The sequence below is a fragment of the Lepisosteus platostomus genome, chromosome 5 (assembly GCF_059453375.1).
Source record: "Lepisosteus platostomus isolate fLepPlt1 chromosome 5, fLepPlt1.hap1, whole genome shotgun sequence".
Lineage (NCBI taxonomy): Eukaryota > Metazoa > Chordata > Actinopteri > Semionotiformes > Lepisosteidae > Lepisosteus > Lepisosteus platostomus.
The window spans coordinates 68,065,788-68,080,872 of NC_142615.1; the positions used below are offsets into that span (position 1 = coordinate 68,065,788).

At 51.9% G+C, this 15,085-nt stretch overlaps 3 protein-coding genes and 1 pseudogene across 12 annotated transcripts in view; 2 read left to right on the forward strand and 2 right to left on the reverse strand.

Annotated features, from left to right (window-relative positions):
• LOC148671859 (GTPase IMAP family member 8-like) overlaps window positions 1-15,085 on the forward strand; it is a 372,703-nt gene that overhangs the window by 242,945 nt on the left and 114,673 nt on the right. The window lies entirely within an intron of this gene.
• Window positions 1-15,085, reverse strand: part of LOC148671865 (uncharacterized) — a 297,768-nt gene that overhangs the window by 128,866 nt on the left and 153,817 nt on the right. The gene's annotated exons all lie outside the window — the stretch shown is intronic.
• The window catches only part of LOC148671872 (uncharacterized), a 183,987-nt pseudogene that overhangs the window by 31,667 nt on the left and 137,235 nt on the right, over window positions 1-15,085 (forward strand). The gene's annotated exons all lie outside the window — the stretch shown is intronic.
• The window catches only part of LOC148671873 (uncharacterized), a 641,462-nt gene that overhangs the window by 12,721 nt on the left and 613,656 nt on the right, over window positions 1-15,085 (reverse strand). For 7 of the 8 annotated variants that reach the window (XM_088632700.1, XM_088632701.1, XM_088632699.1 and 4 more), the window contains 2 exons: window positions 1,853-2,575; window positions 530-1,462 (listed from right to left, as the gene is read on the reverse strand). In XM_088632700.1, coding sequence (XP_088488826.1) covers window positions 530-1,462; window positions 1,853-2,575 — 1,656 coding nt within the window. Of the gene's footprint in view, window positions 1-529; window positions 1,463-1,852; window positions 2,576-4,877; window positions 4,938-15,085 lie in introns of those variants that run through there. The other variant, XM_088632707.1, reaches the window with a different exon arrangement.

Below are 15,085 nucleotides of genomic sequence, written 5' to 3' on the forward strand. Positions count from 1 at the left end.
CAGGACACCTAAATACTTCCTACCCTGTACCCTACTACTGTCAGGACACCTCAATACCTCCTATCCTTGTGTTACTTCCACACAATCTGTGAATTGCAATTGTGTAATCTGTTGTATCCCAATGTTAACCCCTATAAATTCCTGTCCTCCAACTCTTCCATCCCTCTTAACGAGCCTTTAACGAGTTCGCAGATTTCAATGCTGACAACACCGCTGTGTGCTGTACTGTTCGTGCATCGATCAATAAACCTTGATTGATTGAGTGTTGGTCCGACAGTCTTGAGGAACAGATTACAGAGACTGAGCTGTTGTGTGATGGATTAAATCTCATCTCCCTGAGAGAAAACAGTTCAATTACAGCACAGAGGATTTAAACAGACACAGATCTGTGTGCCACTGTGTTAGTAACGCAGTACAGAGCGGAGCACGGTATGATTTTAATTCCTAACAGGACACAAGATGGTTGAATCTCTCAGTTTGGTGACCAGTAAGATCAGTGACTCAGTAATACAGCATCAATCACACTCACTGCTGGGAGGGATGAAGTCTTTACTGTTCCTCCTCTTGACAGGCAGTCTTGGCTCCTCTGTCTCTTTCTCCAGCTCCTCTTCCTTCAGTGTCTTTCTCATCTTCTCCTTCAGCTCCTCTTCTCTCTTGCTCCACTCCTCCTCCAACCTCTGTCTGAGCTCCTCTTCTCTCTCTCTCTCCCTTCTTTCATACTTCTGTCTCAGCTCCTCCGTCTCTCTCTGTCTCTCCTCCAACCTCTGTCTCAGGTCCTCTGCCTCTCTCTGTCTCTCCTCCTCCCTCTGTCTGATATATTTCTCCAGTTCAGTGTTTATTTCTTTGATGTCAGTGGTGAAGTACAGCCCATAGTTTCCTGCCACCATGTCCTCTATCTTCTCCAGCAGCTCTGTGACCTGAGTGCGGTCACCCCTGTTCTTGTCGTTGAGAACATGATACCTGTTCCCACACTTCTCCACCAGACACTGGAGCTCCTCTCCTCCTCTCTCAATGTGCTGCTCAATGGTTATGTCTCTCAGTGTGTCCCCCCAGGTGAACAGCACTATTGTGTGTCTCCACACTCTCTCACTGAGAAGCTCCAGATGTTCCTCTGCTGATCTCCAGTATTTGTATGAGTTCACACTAATCACCAGGAGGAGAGCGTGGGGTCCTGGGGGACACAGAGACACACTGCGCACAACCTCCTCTCTGACACGCTGTGGATGTACCCTTATTATAAAAGAGGAACCCCAGCCTGGAGTGTCGACCACAGTGATCTGCCTCCCAGCTACTTCACCCTGTCTCTTCACACACTGCTCATTTACTCTCTTAGTGACAAACTCCTCTGAGCCCAGGATGGTGTTTCCTGCTGAGCTCTTCTCAGACCATCTCTGGCCCAGCAGCACGATCCTGATCTCTGAGAGACGCTGTGGTGCCTCATGGGAATCAGCCTGTCCCTCCTCTGTCAGAGAGAAAGATCACAGATTATTCCTCTTCAGAAACTCAGCACTGAGATGAGCTGCAGTGAGTGAGGAGTCTCAGCAGAGCTCACAGTGTGACCCAGTGGAGACCTGTTGTTCTACAGGGTAGATACCCCACAAGGGCTCTGTTTCCAACACAGCTGTGAGTCTTTTCCTGCAGAGCCCTGCTGTAGAACTGGGTATCCAGCACATCACACAAAGTTAACATTTATTACTTATCTCATTAAAAAATGAAAATATATGAATCATTTCAGAGCTACTCAGACTTCTATCAGAAGCTTTAATACATGATAATATGACCCCATTTAATATCTGTATTAGACTGACTGTACTGAGGTGTGACCCCTATCAGAGAGAGAACATGAACTCACTCTTGGGAAGCAGTTGGGGTCCCACTGCCTTCTGCAGTAGCTCTTCCATCCTCTGCCTCTTCCTTATTCCCACAGTCCTGAACTTCTCTTCCATCTCCTGAAAATCATTTTCCTCAATCTCATAACAACAATCACTCTTTCCTGCCACCATGTCCTCTATCTTCTCCAGCAGCTCTGTGACCTGAGTGCGGTCGCCCCTGTTCTTGTTGTTGAGAACATGATACCTGTTCCCACACTTCTCCACCAGACACTGGAGCTCCTTCCCTCCTCTCTCAATGTGCTGCTCAATGGTTGTGTCTCCCAGTCTGTCCCCCCTGGTGAACAGCACTATTGTGTGTCTCCACACTCTCTCACTGAGAAGCTCCAGATGTATCTTCACTGATCTCCAGTCTGTGAACAAGTGCAGATTAATCACCAGGAGGAGAGCATGGGGTCCTGGGGGACACAGAGACACAATCTTCACAACCTCCTGTCTGATCTGCTGTGGATCATTCCTCATCAGCCACACATCCCAGCCTGGAGTGTCAACCACAGTGATCTGCCTCCCAGCTACTTCACCCTGTCTCTTCACACACTCCTCATTTACTCTCTTAGTGTCAAACTCCTCTCTGCCCAGGATGGTGTTTCCTGCTAAGCTCTTCCCAGACCGTCTCCCCCCCAGCAGCACGATCCTGATCTCTGAGAGATGCTGTGGTGCCTCATGGGAATCAGCCTGTCCCTCCCCTGTCAGAGAGAAAGATCACAGATTATTTACATGATAAAGTTCTCATCACAGATATCTTCACCAATCATCCCATTTAAAATTCACAATAAAAACTTCTCTATATCTTTTCTATTGTCCCTGCCCTGTGAGAGAGGAAAATCACAGATTATTGAGATTATTTTTCTGTGTATTCTGTGGTATACAAAAATATTCTGTTAATGTTAATGTAAATTAAACTGTATTCTTACAACATTCTTATTCTGTATTCTTACAATTTATATAAAATAAATATATTTTTATTTTTAACTGTTCTCTCAATAGTACATGTTTATTTTTCATCAGGATTTTTTTTCTTAGAATAATTTAACCTCACTGAAAGGTTAGATTTCTCTCATCTGATAAACAACACAGACATTTTTCCAATGTCTTCCTTGCTCATCTTTACCAAGGGCACCAATACTTCTGGAGGGCCCTGTAGAGTCCCACTAACACTCTGAGTGTCCAGTGGCAGTTCAGACACATATGGGACTCCTGTGCTCAGTATGAACCTTTATTCCACCTTGGGGTGATATTCGATTCTGGCTTAACATTCGACCCACATGTGCAGCATACTGTCAAAACATCTTTTTATCACCTCAGAAATATCGCTAGACTACCCTCTATGCTACCACTAACTGTGGCTGAAAAGCTGATCAACATTTGTATTCTCTCAAATTGACTACTGTAATGCTCTATTCGCTGGGGTATCTAAATCTAATCTGAACAAACTGCAGTCTGTCCAAACCTCAGCAGCCAGAATCCTGACCAGGTCTGGTGCAAGTGACCACATCACTCCTATCCTGGAGTCCCTGCACTGGCTTCCGGTCAAATTCCATGAGGACTTTAAAATCCTCCTGCTCACCTATAAGGCTCTGCTTGGCATCTCAGTACCTGTCTGAACTATTATCTCCCTACTCTCCACCTCAAAACCTTTGCTCTGCTAACTCTGCTCTCCTTATTGTCCCCCAAACTCGTCTACACTCTTGGGGTGACAGGGTCTTCTCCTGTTCTGCACCCAAGCTCTGGAACTCTCTCCCCAAGGATATCAGAGAGTCACCTTCTCTAAACTCCTTCAGATCCAGACTCCAAACCCTGTTTTTCAGAAAAGCCTTTACTGAACTGGTTACATTCTTCACCCCTCTGCTCTTCTTAGTACCACCATCCACAGTCTCCTCTGTGTATTGTCATTGTGTTTTATCTTGTGTATAATCTTGTTTTATTGTTACTGTCATCCTGTAAAGTGCTTTGAGAACCCACGTTTAAAGGTGCTATATAAAATAAAGTTTATTATTATTATTCCACCTTATTTTAAAAATACATGTAAAAACTGTAAAACCATTCAGTCCGTCCTGATTCTTCAGTAGTGAGTCTAAAATGTCACATTTCATAAAGACATGTTTGGGACTCAGCCACCTGGCTGGGAAATCTCTGTGTTGTATAATTTCAAACCGCTTAGAAACTATCTACTGTGATCCACACTGAAGAGAACTAGCATCATGTTAGTTTAAAAACAGTGAAACTGACAGGCTGGAGGAACTGAGTCTCTTCAGTCTGAAGGGAGTGTCCCACACTGACAGGGTGAAGATAGTGAACCACATATATACAAAATATTCAACATTATCAGTGACAGTCAGTCATCATTAAAGACCAGTTAGATATTGACACCTCAGAGTTCCTCAGAATTAACACTGAAACTCAAAGCAACAATAAGACTTAAAATCAGGAGTGGGGGGCTCTACTGTACACAGAGAGGGGCGGGAAGGGGGAACAAGCTGCCCAGTCAGGACAGGAGAAACAGCTGCATGAGAACCTGGAATCACTACTAATTATGGGCCAAATAAATTCCTCTGTTGTTCATCTGTACTGATTCCTCTCTGGTATTATCAGCTGTACAATAAACATGGCCTCTGAGCAACAAACAGGAAATGTTCATATCTGAGCGTGTCTGAGCATCATGAATACTAACACTGTGAATCCAATACCATCAGCACACAGTCAGGTTTTACATCAATCATTTTACCTTAAATAAACACATTATTAAAATTAGTACAGTCCAAACAGCTTGAGTTGACAGTACCGATCCCTGATCTCTGACAAGAGAAAGTGAAAGTAAAACAGTTTCTGTCTCTCTCCTAGTTCAGAGCCTGTGTGTCTGACAGACAGAACACACTCTCAGCAGACAGGAAGACACTTCTCCAGCTGCTGCTGTGCTCTGTGACAGAGAAGAGACCCTCAGTGACTCCCTTACCGACACTCTGACAGGTAGAACAAGAGAAAACTCACCAGGGCTGAGCGCTGCCATCTCTCTCTCTCTCTCTCTTCTTGGTGATCTGAAGGGAAGGACTTTGTGGCCCTTGATAAATTTACTGGGTTCAGTTAATGATTAACTCACCAGAGCAGAATGAAGTCTTGGGCGCCGCCTGATATGAACGTTTCTGGTATATCTCATCACTTCGGAATTTAAAAATACTTTTAAAATTATTTTTCATAAGCAAACTCTCGTTTGGGGTTCTGGAAAGTTGATCTCAAAGGATCTCCAAAGCACTTTACAGTCAGGGACCCCACTTCATCCCACCTGCAAACAACTGAGAAGAGGGAATTTGGGAAGTACAGACCGAACCCCGACTAAGCAACACCCCTGACCAGCAGTCGGGACACTGGGGTCCACACCCCTACTCTCACACACAGTGTCCTGATCTGTACTGACCAGCAGTCGGGACACTGGGGTCAGACCCCTACTCTCACACACAGCGTCCTGATCTGTACTGACCAGCAGTCGGGACACTGGGGTCACACCCCTACTCTCACACACAGCGTCCTGATCTGTACTGACCAGCAGTCGGGACACTGGGGTCACACCCCTACTCTCACACACAGTGTCCTGGGATCTGTACTGACCAGCAGTCGGGACACTGGGGTCCACACCCGTCTGGATCGATGAAGTCAATGAGGCGCTGCAGTACTGCGCTGTCCCTGCCAGGGGGAGACAAGGCACCAGAAGTCAGAGGCCCGAGCTGAACTGCTTCAGGAGAGAGACAGATCGGGTAAACAGCAGGCCAGAGAGAGAAGGAGAGCAGACAGTAGATAACAGACCTGAGGATTTCATCGGCTTGTTCTCCCCTCCCACCCCTCTCTGTGTACAGACCCCCTCTTAACCGCAGATGCCTGAGCGCTGATTGACCCCGACCCCCCCCCCCCCCACCTTGTCTGAGCTGCCCCCCCAGAGCCGTGACGGTCTGGGGACGAGTACAGTTTGAGGACAATCTCCTCTCTTCCACCGGCTCCAACACAGACTCTCAGTCGGCTCTTCTGCAGCGTCAATCCCTCCCCAGAAGAAACACAAACCACACCGCTGCTTCTCCGTTTTTATTCATCTGTTCACAGAACATACAGCGACCGGGGGCTCCCTCCCTCACGAGGAACCCCAGGCCACGGCCAGGCGGAGAAAGGAGAGCGATCCGGTGGGGTCTGGGGATTTCGGACCAAGGGGCGGTCAGTCTTAGTCCTCTGGGCGTTACTGTGGCGAAATACTCCCTCCTGTCCTGCTTTTAAGGTCCAATTTCCTTTTTTATTGAAATAAAATCTCTTAGGAAACTTAGGGAATTTCCTTTATTTCAATACATTCGCTTTTTTTTAAGCATTTTTTTGGGGGGCATCTCTGCTGTTGAAATAAAGACTTAGAAAACATAAACAAAGACCTCAGTCGGTTTCAGAGGAGAAACCGCCCCCCCTCCCCCCTCACTCACGATGAACGCAAGAAGGTTAAAAATGAAGACGACCCGCGACCTCACAGGCGTGTCCGTAGGAGTCTGCTTGAGCGACGCAGAAACACGTCCACGCCTGGGGCTCGCCTGCCATTCCCACACAAGAGAGCAACAGGAATCGGAAGTCCAGGGCTCCGTCTCTCGTCTCTCGCCGGGGAGCGTGGGTGGTGGTGTTTTTGTGGGGGTGGGAGAAGGGAGTGAAACACCCCGACCCCACGATCATTTCACTCGCTGTCATCGATCGATCGATTATACAACGACAAATCATGGAGAACCGTTCCAGTTCCTCACGGTGAAGGAAGAGTAGCACCACCTCTGCTCTCACTGAAATACTCTCCATCAATAAGACGCACGAGTCTCTCCGTCAATAAGATAGATAAATAAATAAGCCACGCAGGAAATCAATCAATAAACAAACAGAGCGATAAGGCGCCACGGGCGTCTCCGCCCACGAGTCCCGGACTCCCCTCTCCGGGCGGCAGCGGTCCGGGTCCGAGCTCGGGTTCGGGTTTCGGTATCGGGCCGGACTCGAGGGCCTCTCCCGTCACGGTTGGACTCCACCCAGAAGGGGGGCGGGGGGGGGTTACAGGTCACAGGTCACAGGTCACAGGTCGGAGCTGCTGCTGAGGTACTGAGAGACGCCGACCAGGAACAGCACCTCCCCGGTCTTCGTCACCTCGTTCGCCGCCCCCTCTTCCTCCCCCGCCAGGAGGGGCGATGGCGGTGGGGGTGGGGGGGGCAACAGCAGCCCCCGCCCTTCCTCCTGCCCCCCCTGCCCCTGCCCCTCGGGGGGGCAGCTGGCGGCGGGCAACGCCGGTTCGAACCCGGACTCCTCGGAGGCATAGATCTGGAGACACAGCGCGGCCACCAACAGGAGCAGCAGGAGGGGGCGCTTCTGCACCTGGGGGGGAAGAGAGAGAGAGGTCAGGGTCAGGGTCAGGGGGTCACGCTTGCTGGCGTTCGAGCTGCATGATATTAATAATAACTCCATACACTATTATAGCTCTTACAGGTCCTGGGGATCCCACTACTGCCATCAGTGTGCAGCTCTTCACAGGTCATGGGGATCCCACTACCCCCACCAGTGTGCAGCCCCAACTGGATGACGCCCCAGTCCTCTCCCCACACACCAGCTCTCAGTGGGGAGGAGAGCAGAGTGATGGAGCCAATTCATAGATGGGGATTATTAGGAGGCCATGACTGGTAAGGGCCAATGGGAAATTTGGCCAGGACACCGGGGTGACACCCCTACTCTTCTCGAGAGACACCCCGGGACTGTTAATGACCACAGAGAGTCAGGACCTCGGTTTGACGTCTCATCCGCAGGACGGCGCCTGTTTACAGTCCAGTGCCCCTGTCACTATACTGGGGCATCAGGACCCACACAGAGCGCAGGGTGAGAGCGCCCCCTGCTGGCCCCACTCACACCTCTCCCAGCAGCAGCCTCAGTGTTTTCCCAGCAGTCTCCCCTCCAGGTACTGGCCAGGCTCACCTGCTGGGCTCCAGTGTGTTGTTACACTTAAAAAAAATAACTGAAAAGTAGGCAGGAAACACACAGTGGAGACGCGCAGAGCCGGTTTGTTTGTTTGTTGTGCGAAGGACTCAGCAAGAAGAGATGTGTCAATTCAGGTGCAGTTGTTTATCGTGAGGGAAAGCACAGATAATATGGGCTTTAATGAATTAACAGTGAAAGTGTAGCAGGGGGCCTCGTATGGACTGCGGTTGTATCTAGTTTTTGTTATTTGCATTTAAAGATTTTGCTTGTCTTTTGCAAACAAAATCTAAGCTAAACTTTTACATGAAACATAATGCAGGAGCAGCTGCAGCCTAGGTAGACGTGCCGAAAACCACGGTACGTTGTTATTATTTACTTTATTATTTCTCACTGAACACTAGCACCCCTCTATGATCACACACTAAACAAAGTACTGTGCCACTGTGATTACTAACTGAACACTAGCATCCCACTCTGATCATACACTGAACATAGTACTGTCCCACTGTGATGACTCAATGAACACAGTACTGTCCCACTCTGATCACAGTACTGTCCCACACAGATGACACACTCAACACACTACTGTCCCACTCAGATGACACACTCAACACACTACTGTGCCACTGTGATCACACACTGAACATAGTACTGTCCCACTGTGATGACTCAATGAACACACTACTGTCCCACTGTGATGACTCAATGAACACACTACTGTCCCACTGTAATGACTCACTGAACACACTACTGTCCCACTCAGATGACACACTGAGCACACTACTGTGCCACCGTGATCACACACTGAGCACACTACTGTGCCACCGTGATCACACACTGAGCACACTACTGTGCCACCGTGATCACACGCTGAGCACACTACTGTGCCACTGTGATCACACGCTATACACAGTACTGTGCCACTCTGACCGAACACTGAGCACAGTACAGTGCCACTGTGATCACACAGTGAGCACACTACTGTGCCACTGTGATCACACAGTGAGCACACTACTGTGCCACTGTGATCACACTACTGTGCCACTGTGATCACACAGTGAGCACAGTACTGTCCCACTGTGATAACTCACTGAACACTAGCGTCCCACTCTGATCACACACTGAACACAGAACTGTGCCTCTCAGATACCACACTAAAAACACTACTATGCCACTGTGATTACTCACTGAACACAGAACTGTGCCTCTCAGATGACACAGTGAACACTGTACTGTGACACTGTAATTGCTCACTGAACACAGTTCTGTCCAACTATTATCACACACTGAACACACTACTGTCCCACTGTGATTACTCACTGAACACTAGCGTCCCACTCTGATCACAGTACTATCCCACTGTGATCACAAAGTGAACAGTACTGTCCCCCACTGATGACACCCCGAACACAGTCCTGTGCCACTGGGATCACACCCCGAACACAGTCCTGTCCCCCTCGGATGACACACTTCACTGCCGTATAGGGCAATGGGTTGGATTACACTTTCAAATATTTGGAGTCAGATTCTTGTTGGTGGGTTGATGTTGAAGAGCCTCCTTCTTATTGCGTAGAAAGCCCTGAGTGCCTTCTCACTCAGTGCCTTCACTGCCAGGTCAAAACTCCCGGAAGAGCTGATGGTGAGACCGAGATATGTGTAGCTCGATGTGTGCTCCAATGTGTTGTTGTTCAGTGTGAATTTGTACCTGTTTCTCTCTGTTTCTCGCGAGACTGAGTGAGCGAGTGGGCGGAGCTTCGGTGGGTTTGACCGTGTGGCGGTGTTTCTTCACTAGTTTTGTGTTTTTCTTTCTTTTATGGGGAAAAGCGGGGTTTATTTTCTCGTCATGGCTGGTTCTGGAGGCTCTGATCCTCTCCTTTGAGAAATTAACTCGACGCCATGGTGTGAGTTCTGTCCGCTTGAGACGGCACCATCACCCCGGTCCTGCCTCTCGCGGCCCCGGCTCGAAAGATCACCCTCTCCAACGTGCCTCCGTTCATGAGGAACGAGCTGCTGGAGAGGGAGCTGTCCCGGTACGGACAGGTGGTCTCTCCGATCAGGAGGGTCCCTCTGGGCTGCAGGGCACCGCAGCTGAAGCACGTCATCTTAAAAAACCCCACAGAAGAGATCAATGTGGCCCTTAAACTTCGGATTGACAGCTGTGACTACGTTGTATTCGTGACTTCGGAATCGATGAAGTGCTTCAGGTGCGGGAGCAAGGGGCATGTGGTGAAGAACTGCCCGGAGGTGGAGGAAGAGACGGGCAGGGAGCCTCAGCCCCAGGGCGCACAGGAGGCCAGCCGACAGCGTCAGGCAGCGGGGAGCGGAGCAGCGCAGGGAGGCAGCGGGGAGTCAGAGCCCACGGCCGGGGTGCAGGAGAGGAGATCGCTGGAGGGAGCAGGTGAGCCCGAGCCGGTGGCATCTCAAGCAGGAGAGCAGACAGTAAAGAGTGGACCACCGCAGCCCTCAGAAGAGCAGGGAGCCCCCCACACCGGAGAGGGGCTCAGGTGCGAATGTCTTCAGTGATCAGGAGAGATGGCGCCTGAAGAGCCTTTTAGGTAAGATCAAGGCAGGACCGCGAAACGCACCTCAGTACGAATGAGTCCTGTCCCTCACATCACATCACTATCCGTCTGCGTGCTACATGTCTGTTCGTGTTTTATGTTTTTTTTTCTTTTCCGCAAACATGGGCGACATTAGAATAGGGAGTTTGAACACCAATGGGTGCCGGAGGGCTTTGAAGCGAGCTGCGGTGTTGGAGATTATCAAAGAAAAGAGCCTGCAGGTGACGTTCCTGCAGGAGACCCACACCGACAGCTCCAACATCGTCGCCTGGCAGCGGGAGTGGCAGGGGGACATCGTGTACAGTCACGGGTCCCCTGTGAGCGCGGGGGTCGCGGTGCTGTTCTCTGTGGGGTTCAAGCCCCTCTCTATCGCCGTCCAGGAGGTGGTGAAGGGTCGCCTGCTACTCGTGCGAGTAGTTCTTGGGAAGAAAACCTTTGTTTTTATTAACGTTTACGCACCCACCGACGTCGGGGAGAGGGTCACCCTCTTCAGGGAGCTTGAGACTGCACTGGCGACCTGCCAGCCTGAAGAGCTGGTCTTCCTGGGGGGGAATTTCAACTGCACAGAGAGCAGCACACTGGACAGGAATCACGCAGAGCCACATGGCCCGTCGGCCAGGGAGCTGCGCAGGATCCTCGTCAAGTCTGACCTCACTGACATCTGGAGGAGATGTCACGGGGACACGAGGCAGTACACCTGGGCCCAGGTCAGGGGGAATACCCTCTCTCTGGCCAGGCTATACCGATTCTACTGCCGTAAACATCATTACAGCATCGTCAAGCAGTGCTCCATTTGTCCAGTGGGCCTGTCGGACCACTGCCTCACTGTCTGCACAGTCGTTGTGCCATCAGTGAGGTCCCGCAGTGCCTACTGGCACTTTAATACCCAACTGCTTGATGATGCTCACTTCTGTGACTGCCTCGTGTTCTTCTGGCAGCAGTGGAGGAGTCAGAAAGCCCACTTGGTCTCCCTGAGGCAGTGGTGGGATATTGGCAAGGTGCAGATTCGCCAGTTCTGCCAGCAGTACACCGGAAGTGTCACGAGAGGGATCCGTGAGTCCATGCAGGCTCTGGAGAGAGACATTCTGGAGCTGCACAAGGCTCTGGAGTGTCGTGCAGACAGGAGGCTAATTGATGACCTCCACACCCAAAAAGAATCACTCATTGGCCTTCTGGACACAAAAGTACAAGGAGCTCTAATAAATTCTAGGGTTCAGAGTGCATCACAGGTAGACGCCCCGACTCGCTATTTCTTCGGCCTAGAGAAGAAACCGGGCCAGAGCCGGCAGATCCACTGCCTGCGCTCGGAGACAGGGCAGCAGCTGCACGAGGCCGGGCAGATCCAGGAGAGGACCGTGCAGTTCTACAAAGTGCTCTTCTCCATCGAGGCTAGTGAGGACTCGGTCCGCACACGTAGGTTCCTTGAAGACCTTCCACAGGTCCCCGAAGACAAGAGGGCAGGGCTGGAGAGGCCTTTCTCCCTGGAGGAGCTCTCCTCCACACTCAGTGGCTTGAGCAATGGCAAGACCCCAGGTCTCGATGGCCTGCCAGCCGAATTCTATCGTGCCTTCTCGGCTGTGCTGGGTCCTGACCTGCTGAATGTATATTTGGAAAGTCTGGAGCAGGGGGACCTGCCACTGAGTTGCAGGAGAGCTGTTGTCACCCTGCTGCCTAAGAAAGGGGACCTGTGTGACATTAAGAACTGGAGACCTGTTGCTCTGCTGTGTGTGGATTATAAAATCCTGTCCAAGGCTCTGGCCAACAGGCTGAGGGTGGTGCTGGGGTCCGTGGTGCACTCCGACCAATCGTACTGCGTGCCCGGAAGGTCAATCTTTGATAACATATTTCTGATTCGAGATGTTTTGGCCACCTCCAGACTATTGGGTTTAGATACTGGTCTCATTTCGTTAGACCAGGAAAGGGCAAAGGCTATATCAAAGGATAGGGTTGAACATCAGTATTTGTGGAGGACCATGAGGTCCTTGGGGTTCAGCCCCATCTTTGTTGCCATGATTCAGGTGCTGTACAGTGACATCTTCAGTGTGCTAAAGGTCAACAGAGGGCTGAGTGCTCTGTTTCCAGTGCGGAGGGGAGTCAGGCAGGGTTGTGCACTCTCAGGAATGCTCTACTCCCTTGCCATTGAGCCTCTGCTACATCAGCTGCGCCGGGTCATCAGGGGCCTGTCCATCCCGGGCTGCCCCGATTCCACTGTCAAAATCTCGGCGTACGCTGATGACATCATGGTCGTGGTCGGAGGAGAACAGGATGTCAGGGCGCTACAGACAACTTTGAATGATTTCCAGCGGCTATCATCAGCCAAAGTGAACTGGGCCAAGAGTAGCGCCCTACTCCTGGGGGAGTGGAGCGAGATGGGTCCCCCAGCCTTGCCAGAGAGGCTCAGCTGGACCAGAGGGGGACTCAAATACCTGGGGGTGCACCTGGGGGATGAGGCCAGCGTGAAAAAGAACTGGGAGGGGCTCCTTGAAAAAGTGAAAAGTCGTCTGCACTGGCTGCGGAGGGGCGTCCTCTATCTGCCCAGAGAGGACAGAGGGCAAGGACTCATCGACATCCGGAGCCGGGTGGACGCCTTTCGCTTGCAGGCAGTGCAGAAGCTGCTGTTCGGCCCGGCCTCGCTGTCCTGGAGGGAGCTGACCTTCACCCTGCTGCGTCGAGCAGGACACCTCGGGCTCGACTGTGTGCTCTACCTGATGGACACCAGCAGGGTTGACCTGTCTCCACTGCCGCCTTTCCAGCGCAGTCTCCTGGAGACCTGGCGGCATCTGCGCGTGCAGAGAGAAGAGGAGCGGCCCAGTCTATACTGGACACTCAGAGAACCATTAATACACAATCCACGAATGGACATAGAACCGGGCCGCTCCTTGGACTTCACCAGCAGACTGGTCCACGCCAACATCACACAGCTCCACCACCTGCTAGACGCAGCGTGGAGTGGGCGTGTGACGCGCTGGGACTACACTCGCGGCGGTGTGTAGACAGGTTTCTTAGCTTCGCTCTGCTCTGCCTCTCGAGGAGATGCTGCTGATCCAGGGTCTGTTTGAGGACCATCACATTCCAATCACACAGCCTCCTTTCCCTGGTCTGCTAGTGTCTCCTGCGCTCAGTCCCGGACCGACGGGATCTCTCCTTGAGCCCCTTGCCTCAGAGGAGAGGTCTCTAGCTGGTGTTGGGGGGAAATGTCTGTACAGACTAGTCGTAACATCTAGGCACCAGGCCCAGCTGTCCGCGCTCCCTGACACTCCCTGGAGGGCTCGTCTGGGAGTGCCGGATGACGTCCGGCCTGCCTGGGGTAGCCTCTACAGATTTCCCCTCAACAAGAGGGCTGGTGATCTGCAATGGAGGGGTCCTGCACACCATCCTGGGGGTCAACTCGTTTGTGTCGGTTCTGGACCCGGCGGTGTCTGACGCCTGTCCCTTCTGCGCTCAGAGGGAGACGGTGTTCCACTGCTACAGCGCCTGCCCCCGCCTGTCGCCCATGTTTGCCGTACTGATCCGGCTCTTCACCAACCTTGGCCTGGCCTTCAACGATGTTATTTTGGGTCGTGGGTGGGTCATACAAAAAAAACGGAAAAACTCAGACCCTCCTGGCTAATTTTCTGCTGGGCCAGGCCAAACTCGCCATCTACAAGACCCGTAAAAATAAGATCTCTGGATCCGGGTCTGTAGACTTGGTGAGGATGCTTGAAGGGTTGGTGAAGAGCAGGATATCGTTAGAATTTTTGTTTGATAAATCTCATAATGACCTCAGAACCCCATGTGTCTGTGTCCCCAGGGGAAGTTCACCACGGCCAGCGATGTGTGGGCGTTCGGGGTGACCCTGTGCATCTGTGTGTGTGTGTGTGGGGGGGGGGGGTGTTGGGGGTGACCCTGTGTGTCTGTCTGTGTGTGGGGGCGACCCTGTGTGTCTCTGTGTGGGGGTGTTGGGGGTGACCCCATGTGTCTGTGTCCCCAGGGGAAGTTCACCACGGCCAGCGATGTGTGGGCGTTCGGGGTGACCCTCTGGGAGATGCTGAGGCTGTGTAAGGAGCAGCCCTACGCCTCCATGACAGATGAGCTGGTGATCGAGAACGCTAGAGAGGTCTTCAGAGACCAGGGCAAGCAGGTAACAGCCACACCTGGCCAGGAGTACCTGTACCTGTCTCTCTCTCCTGTCCTGCAGACTCACCCGTCTCTCTCCTGTCTCCTGTCCTGTAGGCTGACCTGTCCCTCTCTCTCTCCTGTCCTGCAGGCTCACCTGTCTCTCTGCTCTCTCCTGTCCTGCAGACTCACCCGTCTCTCTCCTGTCTCCTGTCCTGCAGGCTGACCCGTCTCTCTGCTCTCTCTCCTGTCCTGCAGACTCACCCGTCTCTCTCCTGTCTCCTGTCCTGCAGGCTGACCCATCTCTCTCTCTCCTGTCTCCTGTCCTGCAGGCTGACCTGTCCCTCTCTCTCTCCTGTCCTGCAGGCTCACCTGTCTCTCTGCTCTCTCCTGTCCTGCAGACTCACCCCTCTCTCTGCTCTCTCCTGTCCCCAGGTGTACCTGTCCCGGCCGGAGGTGTGTCCGCAGGGCCTGTACGAGCTGATGCTGAGCTGCTGGAGCCGGGAGTCCAGGGAGCGGCCGTCCTTCCCAGCAATCCACCGCTTCCTGCTTGAGGACGCCATGAACATGGTGCAG